Source organism: Acipenser ruthenus, chromosome 56 (assembly GCF_902713425.1).
Source record: "Acipenser ruthenus chromosome 56, fAciRut3.2 maternal haplotype, whole genome shotgun sequence".
Classification (NCBI taxonomy): Eukaryota; Metazoa; Chordata; class Actinopteri; order Acipenseriformes; family Acipenseridae; genus Acipenser; species Acipenser ruthenus.
In genome coordinates, this window is record NC_081244.1 from 4,300,073 (window position 1) to 4,319,261 (window position 19,189).

Here is a 19,189-nt window from a genome sequence, read left to right on the forward strand (position 1 = left end):
AATGAATATGTTCCATCCCTACCACAAAAACAAAACACACAATCCGTACCTTCGACTTCTCCGTTTTCGAATTTGCAGAAAAATTGATCTCCCTCTGTGTACAGTAGAGGGGAAGGGGTGTGTGTAAAGGGCTGTTACCAGCAGCAGCTCAGGGCAATACCAGACACACACTTGAGAGAGAAGCTGGGGGTGGCGGAACAGATAGTGCCAGCTTGGAGAACCCTGTATAAGCCACCACTGCCAAAAAAGATCGGGGGATCTGCAGTGGAGGATCTTACATACCATCATTGCCGTTAACTCCTTTGTGAGCATCATAAACCCTGAGGTGAAAGATTCCTGTCCATTTTGCTCACAAATGGAAACTGTTTACCATTGTTTTGTGTTCTGCACCAGATTAAAACCTTTGTTTGCTGCTGTGAAGGAATTGCTTGCTGGATTGGGTTTTGTGTTCTCTGAGGTGTCTTTTATTTTTGGTTTTAAGTGTTGTAAAAAGAGAAAGTACTCAATCCAGCTGGTGAATTTTTTTTATTGGACAGGCCAAATTAGCAATTTTAAAGAGCAGAAAAAACAAAATGAATAAATATAAATACTGATCCTTTTGTTATTTTTAGAATGCTTGTATTAACACGGGTTAGACTGGATTTTAATTTTTATAAAGCAATGCATAATAGAGCAATGTTTGAGGAAGTCTGGTGTGTAGACAGTGTGTTGTGTGCTGTTAAGGATGGTGATCTGGAGGAGTATCTGTGATGTGAATTTTTATGTGTCCATAATATTTTATGTATTGTTTTGTTCACCTTGGGTGGATCTGAATTGATTTCGTGATAATATGTTTTATAAATATTGATTTTGTGTATTTTATTTAATTGTTAAATAAAGTTTTTTTCAAAAAGTAAAAAAAGTATCTATCTATCTATCTATCTATCTATATGCGCAGTCTAAAACCTAACTCATTAAACAAGTTAACTGTTGGAACACAGTATCAGTGTCGATCGATTTTGACTTTTGCTCTCTACTCTTGTTTCATAGTTGCTTGAATAGTGATACTTCGCCTCGAATTCAGAAAATAGGAAAAATGCGTAAAACATTTCCATTGTATATAGATAACGAGAAACAACTGAATAGATTAATTAAACTGCTTCAGAATAAGTTGTTATTTTTTTTTTTGCTTTGTTTTCTACATAACGGTTATTTATTTTTCCTGCGTATTAGTTGTATGTGTGCAGAGGCGAATGCACGGGAACACAGAACCATTAGACAGGTCGTATTTCCTATGAAATACATCACCAGCACAAGATTGAAACTAGTGAGAGAATGCTGTGGTGAAGCCAGGGTAATTCAATTGTGCAACAAGTGTGGTCACGGATCAAGAGAAATAATAAAATTCAACAAAGAAATTCTCCCAATCGATTGTAATGGGATGTGCCTGCAGTGTGTTAACCACACCTAACAGAAAGGAGATTAAATGTGCAGTTTAACAAACCTCACGCTTCAAAGCTATTAAGTTGTGTTTGACTAGCCTTCTCGTTGGTGAAACAAATCATACAGTTACTTTAAACAGTGAATTTATCATTTTATATAAAACAAATACAGCAAAGTGCCTAGCGAGCAGTTTGGTTTTGCTGGAAGGTAATGACGTTTTTCTCACCTCAATTAAACACGCAGTACATTTCCTGGTTAAAGAATAAGCTATATTGTAAACGCAAACCTGCTCTTTTCCTACCCTCGGTTGTTTGTGTATATTTGTTCGTATTTCACTATTAAATTGTATATTTTGTGCAGGTAGAAAACACAAGACTGAACGTTTTCAAAATGAGTGTGCTGCCTGTGGGTCAGTTGAGTCTACACGGTTCTCATCATGTCGATAAGTTCCGCGCTCTGCCTTTCTGCGCACATTCTCTGACAGACAGAAGCGTCCTTTATTTTGCGTTGGTATTACTTTATTTCCGTGTTACAAAATCTTAGAGATGGCAGAAACTGCTCCAGCACCAGCCGCTCCTGCTCCGGCTAAAGCTCCCAAGAAGAAGACCGCAGCAAAGCCCAAGAAATCGGGTCCCAGTGTGTCGGAGCTCATCGTCAAGGCTGTGTCTGCCTCCAAGGAGCGCAGCGGGCTGTCCGTGGCGGCGCTCAAGAAGATCCTGCAGGCCGGCGGCTACGATGTGGAGAAGAACAACTCCCACGTCAATAGAGCCCTCAAGAGCCTGGTGACCAAGGAGACCCTGCTACAGACCAAGGGCACCGGCGCCTCGGGCTCCTTCAAGCTCAACAAAAAAGCAGCTGAAGCCAAGAAGAAAGCAGCTCCCAAGAAACCAGCGGCAAAGAAAGCGGTTGTCAAGAAAGCGACGAAAAAGGTTTCAGCAAAGAAAGCAGCGACACCCAAGAAGTCTCCTAAGAAAGCGAAAAAACCAAAAGCTGTAAAGAAGGCGCCCAAGAGCCCAAAGAAAGCGGCTGCCAAGCCTAAAAAGGCCGTCAAGAGTCCGAAGAAAGCGAAGGCAGCGCCTAAACCTAAAAAGGCAACCAAGGCAGCTAAACCCGCAGCGAAGAAGGCGGCTCCTAAAAAGAAGTGAACAGTTAAAGCGACGATGCGACAATGAACCCAAAGGCTCTTTTCAGAGCCAACACATCTTTCTGAAAAGAGATTTTCCTTCTATACATCATAAATGTGGCACTGTTGTGGTATTTTAGCACGCAGTTAATATTACATTAGAGTAAATCAATCGATTCTGTATTGAATAGAATTATGATTTAATTAGGGATATGAAAGTTCGGTTCATATCCAATCAGATTCTAATTTGTCTAAATGCGGTCTCTTGTCATCTAAAAATCAAGCAACCATTATGTTAGATGCAAACACTTCCACTGTATATAGATAACATGTTCAAATTGTTACATGTATCAGACAATTAAAAACAATAGGTATTGGAATATAACGCTTTCAGAGAAGTGGGTGGCTCTTAAAAGAGCCGTTGGGTTTCACTGTGTTTTTGTTTTAGGGGTTTTGCAGTTTAAGCGCGTTCCCCTCGGATGCGGCGGGCCAGCTGGATGTCTTTGGGCATGATGGTGACTCTCTTGGCGTGGATGGCACACAGGTTGGTGTCCTCAAAGAGCCCGACAAGGTAAGCCTCGCTAGCCTCCTGCAGCGCCATCACAGCGGAGCTCTGGAAGCGCAGGTCGGTCTTGAAATCCTGAGCGATTTCTCGGACGAGCCGCTGGAAGGGCAGCTTGCGGATCAGCAGCTCGGTGGATTTCTGATAGCGGCGGATTTCCCTCAGAGCCACAGTCCCAGGCCTGTAGCGGTGAGGTTTCTTCACGCCGCCGGTAGCGGGGGCGCTTTTTCGGGCAGCCTTGGTAGCGAGCTGCTTCCTGGGCGCCTTGCCACCGGTGGACTTACGAGCGGTCTGCTTGGTTCTTGCCATTTCTAAACTCTTACACACAGTATCACAAACTCTGTAAAATAGAACACAAGCAAGCCGACACCACAGCATTTATTGACTTACTGAGCTGCTCTGATAGGATGAGTCACTTAGGGCGGGTTTATGTTCCTCATTGGTTATATTCCAGATTCTCATTAACTGATTGGGTGATTTGAATTTTGCGCGCATTCTATGACACGGCCACTGTCCCGTCCGGTTTGCGCTGCTTTTAATACGCTTCTGATTTTCTGCTTTGTTATTCAGTCTCACTATTCTATTGAAATATACATGTCATTGTTTTTGAAAGAAAGTAATCGAAGACAATGCAATATCGATTCATATTTATAAAGAACCCGTAGCTCACGTCTCACTTTGTATTTAAGAATACTTAACAATACTTTATAAAATTTGCAATGAAACGAGGCAGATTGTGTTTCATTGGATTGTAAAGAAAAAAACATCCACAAACAGACAACACCCTTCTTCGTGGCAAAGAGGGAAAACAGATTCAATTAAAATGAGTAAATAGAATGAAAAAAACAATAATACTTTTAAAAGTGTGACTGGGGACAACACTATGAGCCCCAGCGGTTATCTCAGTCGAGTTTTGTGTCTCCCGGCTGCAGTGAGTCTTCATACCGGAGAGACGCACTGAGAAAGAGCGGGGCTCAGACAACACGGGACAGGGGGGGTATATAACACAACCAGCAACTATATCAGGGGAGGCGTGAGAAACATTTATTTCAAACACTGAACATATTTAACTGTACAACAAACGAAGCAGTGGATTATAAACACAACGTGCAGAGAAGTCTGTTCAAGAGGCCAGGGCAGAATTATACAGAACTTCGTGGGAAGTTTAAATGAAACGCAATATTGTCTTTCAGCAGTTCGCGTTTCATTCATATGAGGATTGTGATCACCCGCCAATGTGGCACCTACTGTAGGCTTGTGATATCAGTACTTACAATTGTTACTTTTTAGTATTTCAAATTGAACTACTTGGTTATTTCTGACTGTGAAGTTGGTATTAAACATAAACAGATTCAATGCGCTCTTACTGAAAAAGTGGGTGGCTCTTAGAAGAGCCTTTTGGGTTTTATAGATGTTAGAAGGGGCGTCCGAATGATTTATTTCTTGGCTGGCTTCTCGGTTTTCTTGGGCAGCAGCACGGCCTGGATGTTGGGCAGCACTCCGCCCTGAGCGATGGTGACGCCTCCCATCAGCTTGTTGAGCTCCTCGTCGTTGCGGACAGCGAGCTGCAGGTGACGCGGGATGATTCTGGTTTTCTTGTTGTCCCGGGCGGCGTTCCCAGCCAGCTCCAGGATTTCAGCAGTCAGGTACTCGAGCACAGCGGCCAGATAGACCGGGGCTCCAGCGCCGACACGCTGGGCATAGTTTCCCTTCCGCAGCAGCCTGTGAACACGGCCGACTGGGAACTGCAGTCCTGCCCTGGAGGAGCGAGTCTTTGCCTTAGCACGGGCTTTACCGCCAGTCTTTCCTCTTCCAGACATCTTCACTGTAGTTCAGAATACTACAACAATAAATGCGAGTCTGCTCTCTTGCTCTTTTATACACGCTGGCTCATTCATAGAATGTTAAAAATCGTCACAGCGGAGGAGGGCGGGCAGTATTTCATTTGCGTGCCTCTGATTGGTTGTATCATTCCCTGCCCGCTGTTTCTAGTTTGGCGCTGTTCTGCTGCGGATTGTCTTTTGTTTCCTCTTGGCGCTCATTTTTGAATTGTAACCCAGTTGGAACACAATGTAACAGTTTAGAACTGTTTAAAACCACACTGTCCGCCGTCATGTCTGATTTTAGTTATAAGTTCTGTGCGCTTCAATTAAGCAGAAAGCCGATGTTGTTGATGGTCCCTTTTGTTTACATGGTGTAAAGGTAGTTGCAGCTGCAGCCATACCAGCTGACCCTTGGATTTAAGGGTGCGTTCAGGGAGATCATTCTGCGCTGATTCTGTGCAGAATCTGACCAGTTCATAGGAGATCATTCGCTAAATTGGTCAGAATCTGCGCAGAATGACCTCCGTGAACGCACCCTAAATCTTCTTGCTATAAAACCACTCTGTCAGCCAAATACTAGTACTTAATTAATGCAAACAAATTGAAATACGTATATGTTAATTTAAAAACCAAAATCCTTTACAATAGATGTATAAGTTAATCATAACTCTTTCTAAAATGACAGAACGTTAAATTAATTAATAGGGCATACAATAGACTGCATTTTTCTTTTGTTATTTTCTATTATGATCATCAATCATAGTGGTTATCTTTAGCTTACTACCCTCTTTATAAAGGCTGGGAAGGTAACGTTACATTTCTAAATGCCGGGAGCTGTAGATTCCTGTTTTTCGTATTAATGTTTCTAATGTATGAACGTGACCCTTTGTGTTAAGAGTATGATACAATACACCAGAATCCGCAGTCAAGCTGCTATGAAACAAGCGTATTGGTAGAAGAAGCAGGTCAATAATCATGCAAAAAAATATTTTGTGTTTCAACATATAACTTGTTATTAATGAATATTGAGTTATTGATGCATTTAACATGAAAAACATAAGCCCTAAACTAACCGTTGTAGAAAAAGGCGCTGAATTCAAACCAGAACTCGAAAAAAAAAAACTCAGTTCTTTGTAAAGTCTCCCCCCCCCCCCCACTGCGTTTCCAACCAATCACATCGATATACTCCGTGACGTTGCTTGGTTCACAGTTGAACATTCTCACTCTAAAGGATTGTTTGGTAACAATTTGCATACAGGTTGTATAAATAGCGGGACTCTGGGGCTGGTTGCTCATTCATCTTTGAATTGCATCAGAGAAAGAAACATGCCAGAACCGAAAGCTGCACCCGCGCCGAAGAAAGGCTCTAAGAAGGCTGTTGCCAAGACCCAGCCTAAGGGAGGAAAGAAGCGCAGAAAGACCAGGAAGGAGAGCTACGCCATCTACGTGTACAAAGTGCTGAAGCAGGTCCACCCCGACACCGGCATCTCTTCCAAGGCGATGGGCATCATGAACTCGTTCGTCAACGACATTTTCGAGCGCATCGCCGGCGAGTCGTCCCGCCTGGCTCACTACAACAAGCGCTCCACCATCACTTCCCGGGAGATCCAGACAGCCGTGCGCCTCCTGCTGCCCGGAGAGCTGGCCAAGCACGCCGTGTCTGAGGGCACCAAGGCCGTCACCAAGTACACCAGCTCCAAGTAAACCGAGACCGTCCCTGCTCCGTCTTTACAACACAAAGGCTCTTCTAAGAGCCACCCAAATACCAGAGAAGGAGATTTAATTCCTATTTTTATCGTGCTTTTATATATTAAAATAATATTTGTACTGGTGGTAAGGACGTTTTTCCTCCTTATTTAACTTGAAAGGAAAAGCTACATTGAACAACAACTTACGTTCTTCAGAAATGGAATACATCGATCATATAAGGGTTACCTATAAAACCTGCTGGAGATCGTGTCTCTGCAGGACCAGGTTTGTCCACCCCTGGGTTAGAGTGTCCAGCGGGCACGTCTTCTGTGCATCCTGTTTACTTAGAGGTACAGGAGGTTATAATATAAGCACACCCAAACCAGAAGAAACCACAATAATAAAAAAAAGTAATGAATAGATTTTAACAGTGCAAAAATTAAAACAATAATCATTTCAATCCGAATCGAAATTAGGCGGATAAAATGCTCTCCAGAGACAGACGTGTGAGCTCATTGAGGGCGTGTCTGGGGTAAAGGCGCTCTTTCTAGGACTGTGAATTTCAACCAGGTCCGCTTTGTGTTCATAACACTGCGACTCGCTGGGTAGTTTTTATTTTAACTTGATATTTTGTCGTTGTAATTTGAAGATGTCTGGTCGTGGCAAGGGAGGTAAAGGACTCGGAAAAGGGGGCGCTAAGCGTCATCGCAAAGTGCTCCGTGATAATATCCAGGGCATCACCAAGCCCGCTATCCGCCGCCTGGCTCGCCGCGGAGGAGTGAAGCGAATCTCCGGGCTGATCTATGAAGAGACCCGCGGGGTGCTGAAGGTGTTCCTGGAGAATGTGATCCGGGATGCCGTCACCTACACTGAGCACGCCAAGAGAAAGACCGTCACCGCTATGGATGTGGTGTACGCTCTGAAGCGCCAGGGTCGCACTCTGTACGGATTCGGAGGGTAAAGATTTGGACACAAGGACACGAACACAAAGGCTCTTTTAAGAGCCGCCCACCTTTACATTTAACGAGCTTTCAATTCTGAAACAAACTACATTTATGTTTGCTTAAAAGTTTTAAAGCAAGTTTGTATTAATGTTTTGCATTATTGTCTAAATATTTATTTAAATAGTTAAGACATATTTCACGCCGCGTATCTAACATTGGATCTTTTTCTGAAAAAAAAGTTAAAGTATTTAATTGGATAAGTCTATTGAATAAATATATATATATATATAAAGTGAACCTTTGTGTTGACACAATGATAAAATACGAGCTCCGTTTTACCCGATTCCTGCTTGCAGGATGAAAGCGCGATAAGCCTATTTTTGTTTTGAAAATGTTTCCCAATTTTGTAAATAAATTAAAAGCAGGAAAGTATCACCTTTCAAGCTGCTATGATAAAATCAGTTCTCTTTGGTAGAAGTAAGAAGCATCAACATTGATACGGTTTCAACATTTAACTTGTTTAGACCACAAAATAAGTGACTTGGGTTTCAAAATGTATTTATATTTGTATATTTAAGACGCATTGGGTGTGGATTTCAGTATTGCTGTGTACTGAAATTTTATGTAATTAAATAAACGAAAAACAAAAGATCTAAACTAACCGTTCTAGAAAAAAGGCGCCGAATTCAAACTTGAACTCAAAAGAATAAAAAACTGAGCTCGCGGCAAAGTCACCACCCCCTCAGTGCGTTCCCATAGCGCAGCCAATCACATTAAACTACTCCGTGACGTTGCTTGGTTCACAGTTGAACATTCTCAATCTAAAGGATTGTTTGGTCATAATTTGCATACAGGCTGTATAAATAGCGGGGCTCTGGGGCTGGTAACTCATTCATCTTTGAACTGCATCAAAGAAAGAAACATGCCAGAACCGAAAGCTGCACCCGCGCCGAAGAAAGGCTCCAAGAAGGCTGTTGCCAAGAGCCAGCCTAAGGGAGGAAAGAAGCGCAGAAAGACCAGGAAGGAGAGCTACGCCATCTACGTGTACAAAGTGCTGAAGCAGGTCCACCCCGACACCGGCATCTCTTCCAAGGCGATGGGCATCATGAACTCGTTCGTCAACGACATTTTCGAGCGCATCGCCGGCGAGTCGTCCCGCCTGGCTCACTACAACAAGCGCTCCACCATCACTTCCCGGGAGATCCAGACAGCCGTGCGCCTCCTGCTGCCCGGAGAGCTGGCCAAGCACGCCGTGTCTGAGGGCACCAAGGCCGTCACCAAGTACACCAGCTCCAAGTAAACCGAGACCGTCCCTGCTCCGTCTTTACAACACAAAGGCTCTTCTAAGAGCCACCCAAATACCGCAAAAAGAGTACAATTCTCATTTCGGTTATCTGCAGATTTTGAAGTAAACGTGTTGAAGGTACGTGTTTTTTCTTTTTTTATCTTTTATTTCGGTATAGAATTAATTTTCTATCTATTAAACTTGCAAATTTATATTTGTAGAGTTATATTTTTCCTGCAAAGTCGATCCCGATCCGTTTAATTTTGGCGGGAACAAATTAATTTGTATATGTTAGGACAACTTCAAATATTACAAAAAACATTATCTTGCATGTATGCGTTTTAATAAACTTTTATTGAAAAAATCACTAGTTAACTCATTTATTTAATGTATATCACTACTGCTTTTTAAAAGTCCGGGTCGTGTTCTGAGCTGGTATTTACTTCTTTGGAAGAACTTAAACTGTTTGTCAAATGGAGATGAACTTTGCATCGAGTCACACAAAAGGGATATTGAGGGTGTTGTGCTTTTTTCTTTCTCCACTAGATGTCACTCTTCTCATTTATAACGTCTTTATCTCTGGTTCAATAGAGAAACGGATGCCAGTCTTAGTTTTGAATTGAATCACATTTGCCAATGCTGTAAAACTTTGAAAATTGTCTGCAATTCTCTTAACAATTCCTTTGTTAATATTACTGTCCAAGTGCTTCCTCATCAACATGCATACAACATCGGCTTTAAAAATAGCTTTGAGTTAAATATTTCTGGGGCCATGTCTCAAGAAATTCCACATCAGTACATTGAATATACATACTTTAATGACTATAGGTCATTGTAAGACAAATAGTGAGAAATACAGAAATTATGAATGTATTTGTGAATTAAGTTAAAACATTACTGCATATTCCCTGTTACTTTTTTTTTACTGGAGCAATCTAGGTGATGTACCTTACTCAAGGGTACAGCAGCAGTGCCCCCCACCTGGGATTGAACCCATGACCCTCCGATCAAGAGTCCTAACCACTACTCCACACTGCTGCTCCGCACTGTTGATATTGAGCACACAGCACTTGAGGCCAAAATAAACAGACAAACAAAACAGATTAACACTAAACAAACAGGGACGAACAGACAAATGAACACGGTGAGTCTGAACAATCACACAAGTATGGTGCTGGTCCTACCAGCACGAAATAGCAATTCTATGCTTTAATTTAATTTATTTTTTATTTTCTCCTCCACATCCGTTCTCCACTCCCTGAACACAACCCAGAGTGAATGAAACGTGCATCTATATATACTGTTGTGCCGGGATTCAATTACCAATTAATTATTCTCTTGTATCCCAGTACGTGAACTAATTTGTGCAACCCCGTGCTCACATACTATTTAATATTTTAAATGCACGTGAAGTGATTGTGCAATCCCCGTGCCTAAATACAACTATATTTTAAATCACTTGTGCTACACACACCCATTTATATCCCGTGCAGCAATATCTAAACACCAACATTAACACACCACACGCAACATTTAACACAGAAATGCACACGGGCGGGGCACATTGCCATAGCATGTTATATTGGTGAATGGTACAACTGTTCCGGCTCTGGGTGTAGAACTTTGAACTGGTGGGTCTAGTATTTAAATAGTCAACAAAAGAAATCCAGGGTCCTATTGCACTTTATCCACTAGGTGGAGTAGTCAGTATTATTTGGTACACGGTAAGGCGCAGCCTATCACACGACATGACCTACCTATTAGAAAAAAAAATAAGCATTTTCTTGGGTGCACCTTTTAAAGTCGTCGTTTTAACAAGCCACACAGCAGTGGTTGGGCCAAACGTAAACATTTCAAACACCAAACATATCATTCAGTCATTCACCAGCCTCAGCTCATTAATAATATGAGGTGAAGGCTGGGCAGACAGGTCCTGCAGCAGCTGCGATTGGTACACAGTCAGCAGACCAGCGGTGTTTGCTAGTCTCGCTGCCAGTGCCCCCGTGCTGTATGCCTTTTTTAAGTGCATCTCAGTGACCCTACACTTTATTTGGGCAGGAGAAGTCACAGGACAGCGCTAAAATGTCTGCAGTAAATCAGCCACCGTGGAATCAGTGGGCGGGAAATGCTGGAGCAACAGCTTCTCCATGCCCTGGAGTGCATACAATGCTTCCACCCGTCTGGAGCAAGTGGGCGCTGATGCTGGGCTGCCCCACAAAGACTGCAACTCCTCCACAAAATCAGGGAGGACTGGGAGGGGCTTGCATCGCTGTATAGTTTACAATGAGGTTTCAAAAACTGATCAGTGGACCTGGGTCACCTCAGTCCAAGGGATCTAAGCCCGGGCAACAGCTCTGCTCACAAGGGCTGCTACCTCGTCCACCAGTGGACCGCTAGGAGCCATATAGGTCTCAGATGGGAAGCCCTCTAAACAGGAGGGGTCCTCCGTTCCACTTTGAATTTGCATTCCTCCATGGAGATGGCCAGGGACGCCATATCGTCCTACTCCTCCTCAATCAGCTGAGACTGCGGGAGAGCAGGGACCAGTGCTGGAGCTGAGGGTGTGCAGGGGGAGCTGTCAAATTGACAAGACGCTCCAACGACGACTGCTGATTTGCAACCATGCTTGCTAGCTGTGTCATTTGTGCCCAAGGCGACAGCTCCGGAGTCGTGTTAGCCGTCTAGTGAATTTACAAAACAAAAGACAATTACTAACAGTGCTACAAACAAACAAAACACTCACAAACACTTTTATGTGCAATACAATATAAATGGGAAACTCTCCCGGTCCTTTCAGTTCCTTGTCGTTTCTGAACCAAGCGAAGAAAAAGATTTACGATCCTCTGTTCCCTTTATGCTGTCACGCATGACCCCTTGGTAAACGAGTGCAGCTGTCTCTACAATCTGCAGCTGCTATGTCGTTTCCCTTCCAGGTCAATATGTTCCTGCAACAGAGTCTCATCTTCCAGACTGTCTGACTTCCCGGCCCGGGGAAAGAACTCTCAGGCCAGCCCGTCCAAAGACTTCCCCTTTCGCTGCTTAGCATCCTCACAGGTCGGGAGGGAGATTTACAAGCAAAACTCATTATATTTCTGTCACAGACATACAGACAGACAACCTGCATATACCTCCCACATCATTGATCAATATGTTGAGCTGAGCTGAGCAGATATAACACCAACACGGTCTGCTCTGTAGAAGTGGAGCCGTGCAGTGTCACATTTGAACACTTCTTTGATTGTCTAATAGAATAATGGGGAGGTTAACAGAGGACAAATAGATAGGTATTAACTCCTAGAGTGCGTTGTTTGTGTACTGGATTACAGATTTTCACATACCCAGACAACAATTACACCAAGAATAACCCCAGAGACTCGGTTTATTCAACGTTTAATGAATCACAGTATTATTAGTACTCTTTCGGTTTGTTAACTCTTAACTGGTTCGAGCGATCGCAGATCCAAGTGAAACTTAGCTTATAGACAATCCAGGCAGTCTCACATACAGGGCGTCTCTTGTGCTATCTGGACAGAGTTGTATGTTGTTTGTTTTAACTGATGATGGCTGTCTGTGGCTGCTTGTGTTGCCTTGCCCCTTCTACTACTTGTAGGTGTGGTGGGAGGGAATGCAGAGTTAGGGTTAAAACCCTAACAACATCGCATTTCCCTACTTTTGTCGTTTTAATATCAACCCTAACCGATGCACTAATTTGTTTTTATTTGCAAAGAATATATATATATATATATATATATATATATATATATATATATATATATATATATATATATATATATATATATACTTTTTTATTTTTATTGTTCTATTACTTATTTAAATTAATTTGAACGATTTAAACAAGCATTCAATTCGACTAACATTTCTCAGAGTCTAACACTGCAAGTAATATATATCATGTTCCTTTTGTTTAAAACACGGTCGCCAGCGCTGAAGACTGTATGGTTGAAATTTTTTAAAATGTATTGCACCCGAAACACGGAGCACAAGGAGGTTAAGTGACTTGCTTAGGGTCACACAATGAGTTAGTGGCTGAGCTGGGATTTGAACCGGGGATCTCCTGGTTATAAGTCCTTTTCTTTAACCACTGGACCACACAGGCTCAGGTAATCTTAGCTACTCATTGGTAGGATCAGTTTCACTCTGAAACTGCACAAGATGACCTACACTAAGAGACACGTGATGCACTAACGTATAGCATTGGCAACTGTGATTCAGCAATTTAGTAAAAACTGAGACAGGTACTTGGATCAGTTTCTTTATTTAGAGATGACATAACAGTGACATCTAGTGGAGAAAGGAAAAAGCACAATGGCACAAATAACCCTTCTGTGTGCCTCAATGCAAAGTTCATCTCCATTTGAAATACAGTTTAAGTGCTTGCAAACCAGTAAATAGCAGCTCTGAACACGACCTCAACTGCACTTAGACCGACGTTGTTTTTTTACGTGATGTGATATATATAAAAGATCTTATGGGTTGATGATGGGGCTCACGATAAAAAAGTCATTTATAAACTGAAAATGAAAAAAAGACTATTCGATACACATGAAAATAAAAATAAGAATGTGGCAATAGACAAGTTCTGTAATTACAGCCTATGGGAGTTCCATTCTAGGCGAATCTCTATCTCCATGTTGATCAATGTTCTTGTCGTTATTCGTCGTCTCGGTACAATCAGAATAGAGATCACGTGTCATGTCGTTGACCTCTCTAGCACACTGAAACACATGCTGCACTTCCTGTCAAGGTGCTCCAGCAAGCGCTGCTACGTGCAAAGGCAGTGTGTAAACAAACTGGACAAGCAACATTGTCAAGGCTTATGAATAAATGATTATAATATAAAGGGGACACCAGCACTGAGGCGTGTGTGTGTGTTACGGGTCTGGGGATGGCATGACTCGTTACAGATCACTGTGAAATAAAGAAACCGAGACAGTTCTGCTTTCTCTTCCTTTGCTGGATTCTTCACCAATTAATACAAAACAGCACATTTACAAAATACAATCCTTCATTCCATCAGTTTCCATTTATTTTAGAGAAAAAAAACATTTTAATTACGAGTTATATTTCTTTCTTTATACATTAAATAAGTGAAAGAGAGCAACTAGAGCGAATTGTTTACTAATAAAGAAAGTTTTTGTAATACACACATGTAAACCAAGGTTAATGTTTCTTGTAATATTTGCAGTTGTCGAAACAAATCCAGATTAAGTTATTCCCACCGCAATTACAGATCCGGGTGGATTTTACAGGAAAAATACAACTATGCAATAAAATGTATCTAAAATGAATATGTTCCATCCCTACCACAAAAACAAAACACACAATCCGTACCTTCGACTTCTCCGTTTTAGAATTTGCAGAAAAATTAAAATGAGAATTAAATTCTTTTTGTGGTATGTGGGTGGCTCTTAGAAGAGCCTTTGTGTTGTAAAGACGGAGCAGGGACGGTCTCGGTTTACTTGGAGCTGGTGTACTTGGTGACGGCCTTGGTGCCCTCAGACACGGCGTGCTTGGCCAGCTCTCCGGGCAGCAGGAGGCGCACGGCTGTCTGGATCTCCCGGGAAGTGATGGTGGAGCGCTTGTTGTAGTGAGCCAGGCGGGACGACTCGCCGGCGATGCGCTTGAAAATGTCGTTGACGAACGAGTTCATGATGCCCATCGCCTTGGAAGAGATGCCGGTGTCGGGGTGGACCTGCTTCAGCACTTTGTACACGTAGATGGCGTAGCTCTCCTTCCTGGTCTTTCTGCGCTTCTTTCCTCCCTTAGGCTGGGTCTTGGCAACGGCCTTCTTGGAGCCTTTCTTCGGCGCGGGTGCAGCTTTTGGTTCTGGCATGTTTCCTTCTCTGATGCTTCTTAAAAGATGAATGAGCAACCAGCCCCAGAGCCCCAATATTTATACAGCCTGTATGCAAATTATTACTAAACAACCCTTTAGAGTGAGAATGTTCAACTGTGAACCAAGCAACGTCACGGAGTAGTTCAATGTGATTGGTTGGAAACGAAGGTGGTGTTGACTTTACAGCGAGCTGAGTTTTTTTTTTTCCGAGTTCAGGTTTGAATTCAGCGCCCTTTTCTACAACGGTTAGTTTAGGTCTTTTGTTTATCATTTATTAGATACATCAATAATTCAACAGACAGCAATAATATGAATATATATATAATCCACACCCGACCCGTCTTAAAATACATATCAAATCATATAGTAAGTCTCCCTGGATAATAATAATTTATCTTTCTATCTATCTATCTATCTATCTATCTATCTATCTATCTATATGCGCAGTCTAAAACCTAACTCATTAAACAAGTTAACTGTTGGAACACAGTATCAATGTCGATCGATTTTGACTTCTTGCTCTCTACCAACAAGTATCTCTTGTTTCATAGTTGCTTGAATGGTGATACTTCGCCTCGAATTCAGAAAATAGGAAAAATGCGTAAAACATTTCCATTGTAAATAGATAACGAGAAACAACTGAATAGATTAATTAAACTGCTTCAGAATAAGTTATTTTTTTTTGCTTTGTTTTCTACATAACGGTTATTTATTTTTCTTGCGTGTTAGTTGTATGTGTGCAGAGGCGAATGCACGGGAACACAGAACCATTAGACAGGTCGTATTTCCTATGAAATACATCACCAGCACAAGATTGAAACTAGAGAGAGAATGCTGTGGTGAAGCCAGGGTAATTCAATTGTGCAACAAGTGTGGTCACGGATCAAGAGAAATAATACAATTCAACAAAGAAATTCTCCCAATCGATTGTAATGGGATGTGCCGGCAGTGTGTTAACCACACCTAACAGAAAGGAGATTAAATGTCCAGTTTTACAAACCTCACGCTTCAAAACTATTAAGTTGTGTTTGACTAGCCTTCTCGTTGGTGAAACGAATCATACAGTTACTTTAAACAGTGAATTTATCATTTTATATAAAACAAATACAGCGAAGTGCTGAGAGAGCAGTTTGGTTTCGCTGGAAGATAGTGACGTTTTTGTCCCCTCAATTAAACACACAGTACATTCCCTGGTTAAAGAATAAGCAATATTGTAAACGCAAACCTCCTCTTTTCCTACCCTCGGTTGTTTGTGTATATTAGTTCGTATTTCACTATTAAATTGTATATTTTGTGCAGGTAGAAAACACAAGACTGAACGTTTTCAAAATGAGTGTGCTGCCTGTGGGTCAGTTGAGTCTACACGGTTCTCATCATGTCGATAAGTTCCGCGCTCTGCCTTTCTGCGCACATTCTCTGACAGACAGAAGCGTCCTTTATTTTGCGTTGGTATTAGTTTATTTCCGTGTTACAAAATCTTAGAGATGGCAGAAACTGCTCCAGCACCAGCCGCTCCTGCTCCGGCTAAAGCTCCCAAGAAGAAGACCGCAGCAAAGCCCAAGAAATCGGGTCCCAGCGTGTCGGAGCTCATCGTCAAGGCTGTGTCTGCCTCCAAGGAGCGCAGCGGGCTGTCCGTGGCGGCGCTCAAGAAGATCCTGCAGGCCGGCGGCTACGATGTGGAGAAGAACAACTCCCACGTCAATAGAGCCCTCAAGAGCCTGGTGACCAAGGAGACCCTGCTACAGACCAAGGGCACCGGCGCCTCGGGCTCCTTCAAGCTCAACAAAAAAGCAGCTGAAGCCAAGACGAAAGCAGCTCCCAAGAAACCAGCGGCAAAGAAAGCGGTTGTCAAGAAAGCGACGAAAAAGGTTTCAGCAAAGAAAGCAGCGACACCCAAGAAGTCTCCTAAGAAAGCGAAGAAACTAAAAGCTGTAAAGAAGGCGCCCAAGAGCCCAAAGAAAGCGGCTGCCAAGCCTAAAAAGGCCGTCAAGAGTCCGAAGAAAGCGAAGGCAGCGCCTAAACCTAAAAAGGCAACCAAGGCAGCTAAACCCGCAGCGAAGAAGGCGGCTCCTAAAAAGAAGTGAACAGTTAAAGCGACGATGCGACAATGAACCCAAAGGCTCTTTTCAGAGCCAACACATCTTTCTGAAAAGAGATTTTCCTTCTATACATCATAAATGTGGCACTGTTGTGGTATTTCAGGGAGATCATTCTGCTCTGATTCTGTGCAGAATCTGACCAGTTCATAGAAGATCATTCGCTAAATTGGTCAGAATCTGCGCAGAATGACCTCCGTGAACGCACCGCACCATAAATCTTCTTGCTATAAAACCACTCTGTCAGCCAAATACGAGTATTTAATGCAAACAAATTGAAATACGTATATGTTAATTTAAAAACCAAAATCCTTTACAATAGATGTATAAGTTAATCATAACTCTTTCTAATATGACAGAACGTTAAATTTATTAATAGGGCATACAATAGACGGGCACGTCTTCTGTGCATCCTGCTTACTTAGAGGTACAGAAGGTTATTATATAAGCACACCCAAACCAGAAGAAACCACAATAATAAAAAAATGTAATGAATAGATAAACAGTGCAAAAATTAAAACAATAATCATTTCAATCCGAATCGAAATTAGGCGGATAAAATGCTCTCCAGAGACAGACGTGTGAGCTCATTGAGGGCGTGTCTGGGGTAAAGGCGCTCATTCCAGGACTGTGAATTTCAACCAGGTCCGCTTTGTGTTCATAACACTGCGACTCGCTGGAAAGTTTTTATTTCAAGTTTGTATTTTGTCGTTTTAATTTGAAGATGTCTGGTCGTGGCAAAGGAGGTAAAGGACTCGGAAAAGGGGGCGCTAAGCGTCATCGCAAAGTGCTCCGTGATAATATCCAGGGCATCACCAAGCCCGCTATCCGCCGCCTGGCTCGCCGCGGAGGAGTGAAGCGAATCTCCGGGCTGATCTATGAAGAGACCCGCGGGGTGCTGAAGGTGTTCCTGGAGAATGTGATCCGGGATGCCGTCACCTACACTGAGCACGCCAAGAGAAAAACCGTCACCGCTATGGATGTGGTGTACGCTCTGAAGCGCCAGGGTCGCACTCTGTACGGATTCGGAGGCTAAAGATTTGGACACAAGGACACGAACAACAAAGGCTCTTTTAAGAGCCGCCCACCTTTACATTTAAAGAGCTTTGAATGATTAAACAAGCTGCATTTAGGACACCAGCACAATGTTTGCTTAAAAGTTTTAAAGCAAGTTTGTATTAATGTTTTGTATTATTATCTAAACATTTCTTTAAATAAGACATATTTCACACCGCGTATCTAAAATTGGATCTTTTTCTGGAAAAAAAAAGTTAAAGCATTTAATTGGATAAGTCTATTGAATAAAAATATATATATAAAAAGCGAACCTTTGTGTTGCCACAATGATAAAATACGAGCTCCGTTTTACCCGATTCCTGCTTGCAGGATGAAAGCGCGATAAGCCTTTTTGTTTTGAAAATGTTGCCCAATTTTGTAAAATAAATTGAAAGCAGGAAAGTATCACCTTTCAAGCTGCTATGATAAAATCATTTCTCTTTGGTAGAAGTAAGAAGCATCAACATTGATACGGTTTCAACATTTAACTTGTTTAGAACACAAAATAAGTGACTTGGGTTTCAAAATGTATTTATACTTGTATATTTAAGACGCATTGGGTGTGGATTTCAGTATTGCTGTGTACTGAAGTTTTATGTAATTAAATAAACGAAAAACAAAAAGATCTAAACTAACCGTTCTAGAAAAAAGGCGCCGAATTCAAAATTGAACTCAAAAGAAAAAAAACTGAGCTCGCGGCAAAGTCACCACCCCCTCAGTGCGTTCCCATAGCGCAGCCAATCACATCAAACTACTCCGTGACGTTGCTTGGTTCACAGTTGAACATTCTCATTCTAAAGGATTGTTTGGTAATAATTTGCATACAGGCTGTATAAATACTGGTGCTCTGGGGCTGGTTGTTCATTCATCTTTGAAGAAGCATCAGAGAAGGAAAATGCCAGAACCGAAAGCTGCACCCGCGCCGAAGAAAGGCTCCAAGAAGGCTGTTGCCAAGACCCAGCCTAAGGGAGGAAAGAAGCGCAGAAAGACCAGGAAGGAGAGCTACGCCATCTACGTGTACAAAGTGCTGAAGCAGGTCCACCCCGACACCGGCATCTCTTCCAAGGCGATGGGCATCATGAACTCGTTCGTCAACGACATTTTCGAGCGCATCGCCGGCGAGTCGTCCCGCCTGGCTCACTACAACAAGCGCTCCACCATCACTTCCCGGGAGATCCAGACAGCCGTGCGCCTCCTGCTGCCCGGAGAGCTGGCCAAGCACGCCGTGTCTGAGGGCACCAAGGCCGTCACCAAGTACACCAGCTCCAAGTAAACCGAGACCGTCCCCGCTCCGTCTTTACAACACAAAGGCTCTTCTAAGAGCCACCCAAA

The 19,189-nt window shown here is 42.6% G+C and overlaps 6 protein-coding genes across 6 annotated transcripts; 5 read left to right on the plus strand and 1 right to left on the minus strand.

The window, feature by feature from the left end:
• The first annotated feature begins 1,643 nt into the window (after nucleotides 1–1,643).
• Nucleotides 1,644–2,624, plus strand: LOC131724748 (histone H1-like). Its single transcript, XM_059017476.1, has one exon. The coding sequence runs from the start codon at nucleotides 1,968–1,970 to the stop codon at nucleotides 2,565–2,567; it is 600 nt and encodes a 199-aa protein (XP_058873459.1). The 5' UTR covers nucleotides 1,644–1,967; the 3' UTR covers nucleotides 2,568–2,624.
• A 3,598-nt stretch (nucleotides 2,625–6,222) lies between these two features.
• On the plus strand, nucleotides 6,223–6,693 carry LOC131724740 (histone H2B 3-like). The gene has a single exon (XM_059017442.1). It carries the CDS (start codon nucleotides 6,257–6,259, stop codon nucleotides 6,632–6,634), a length of 378 nt encoding a protein of 125 aa, XP_058873425.1. The 5' UTR covers nucleotides 6,223–6,256; the 3' UTR covers nucleotides 6,635–6,693.
• A 1,754-nt stretch (nucleotides 6,694–8,447) lies between these two features.
• LOC131724747 (histone H2B 3-like) lies at nucleotides 8,448–8,922 on the plus strand. The gene has a single exon (XM_059017475.1). The coding sequence runs from the start codon at nucleotides 8,486–8,488 to the stop codon at nucleotides 8,861–8,863; it is 378 nt and encodes a 125-aa protein (XP_058873458.1). The 5' UTR covers nucleotides 8,448–8,485; the 3' UTR covers nucleotides 8,864–8,922.
• Nucleotides 8,923–14,269: 5,347 nt separating this feature from the next.
• Nucleotides 14,270–14,735, minus strand: LOC117404323 (histone H2B 3-like). The gene has a single exon (XM_034007164.3). The coding sequence runs from the start codon at nucleotides 14,700–14,702 to the stop codon at nucleotides 14,325–14,327; it is 378 nt and encodes a 125-aa protein (XP_033863055.2). The 5' UTR covers nucleotides 14,703–14,735; the 3' UTR covers nucleotides 14,270–14,324.
• A 1,285-nt stretch (nucleotides 14,736–16,020) lies between these two features.
• Nucleotides 16,021–16,828, plus strand: LOC131724741 (histone H1-like). Its single transcript, XM_059017443.1, has one exon. The coding sequence runs from the start codon at nucleotides 16,190–16,192 to the stop codon at nucleotides 16,787–16,789; it is 600 nt and encodes a 199-aa protein (XP_058873426.1). The 5' UTR covers nucleotides 16,021–16,189; the 3' UTR covers nucleotides 16,790–16,828.
• A 1,888-nt stretch (nucleotides 16,829–18,716) lies between these two features.
• On the plus strand, nucleotides 18,717–19,189 carry LOC117404365 (histone H2B 3-like). The gene has a single exon (XM_034007218.3). The coding sequence runs from the start codon at nucleotides 18,753–18,755 to the stop codon at nucleotides 19,128–19,130; it is 378 nt and encodes a 125-aa protein (XP_033863109.3). The 5' UTR covers nucleotides 18,717–18,752; the 3' UTR covers nucleotides 19,131–19,189.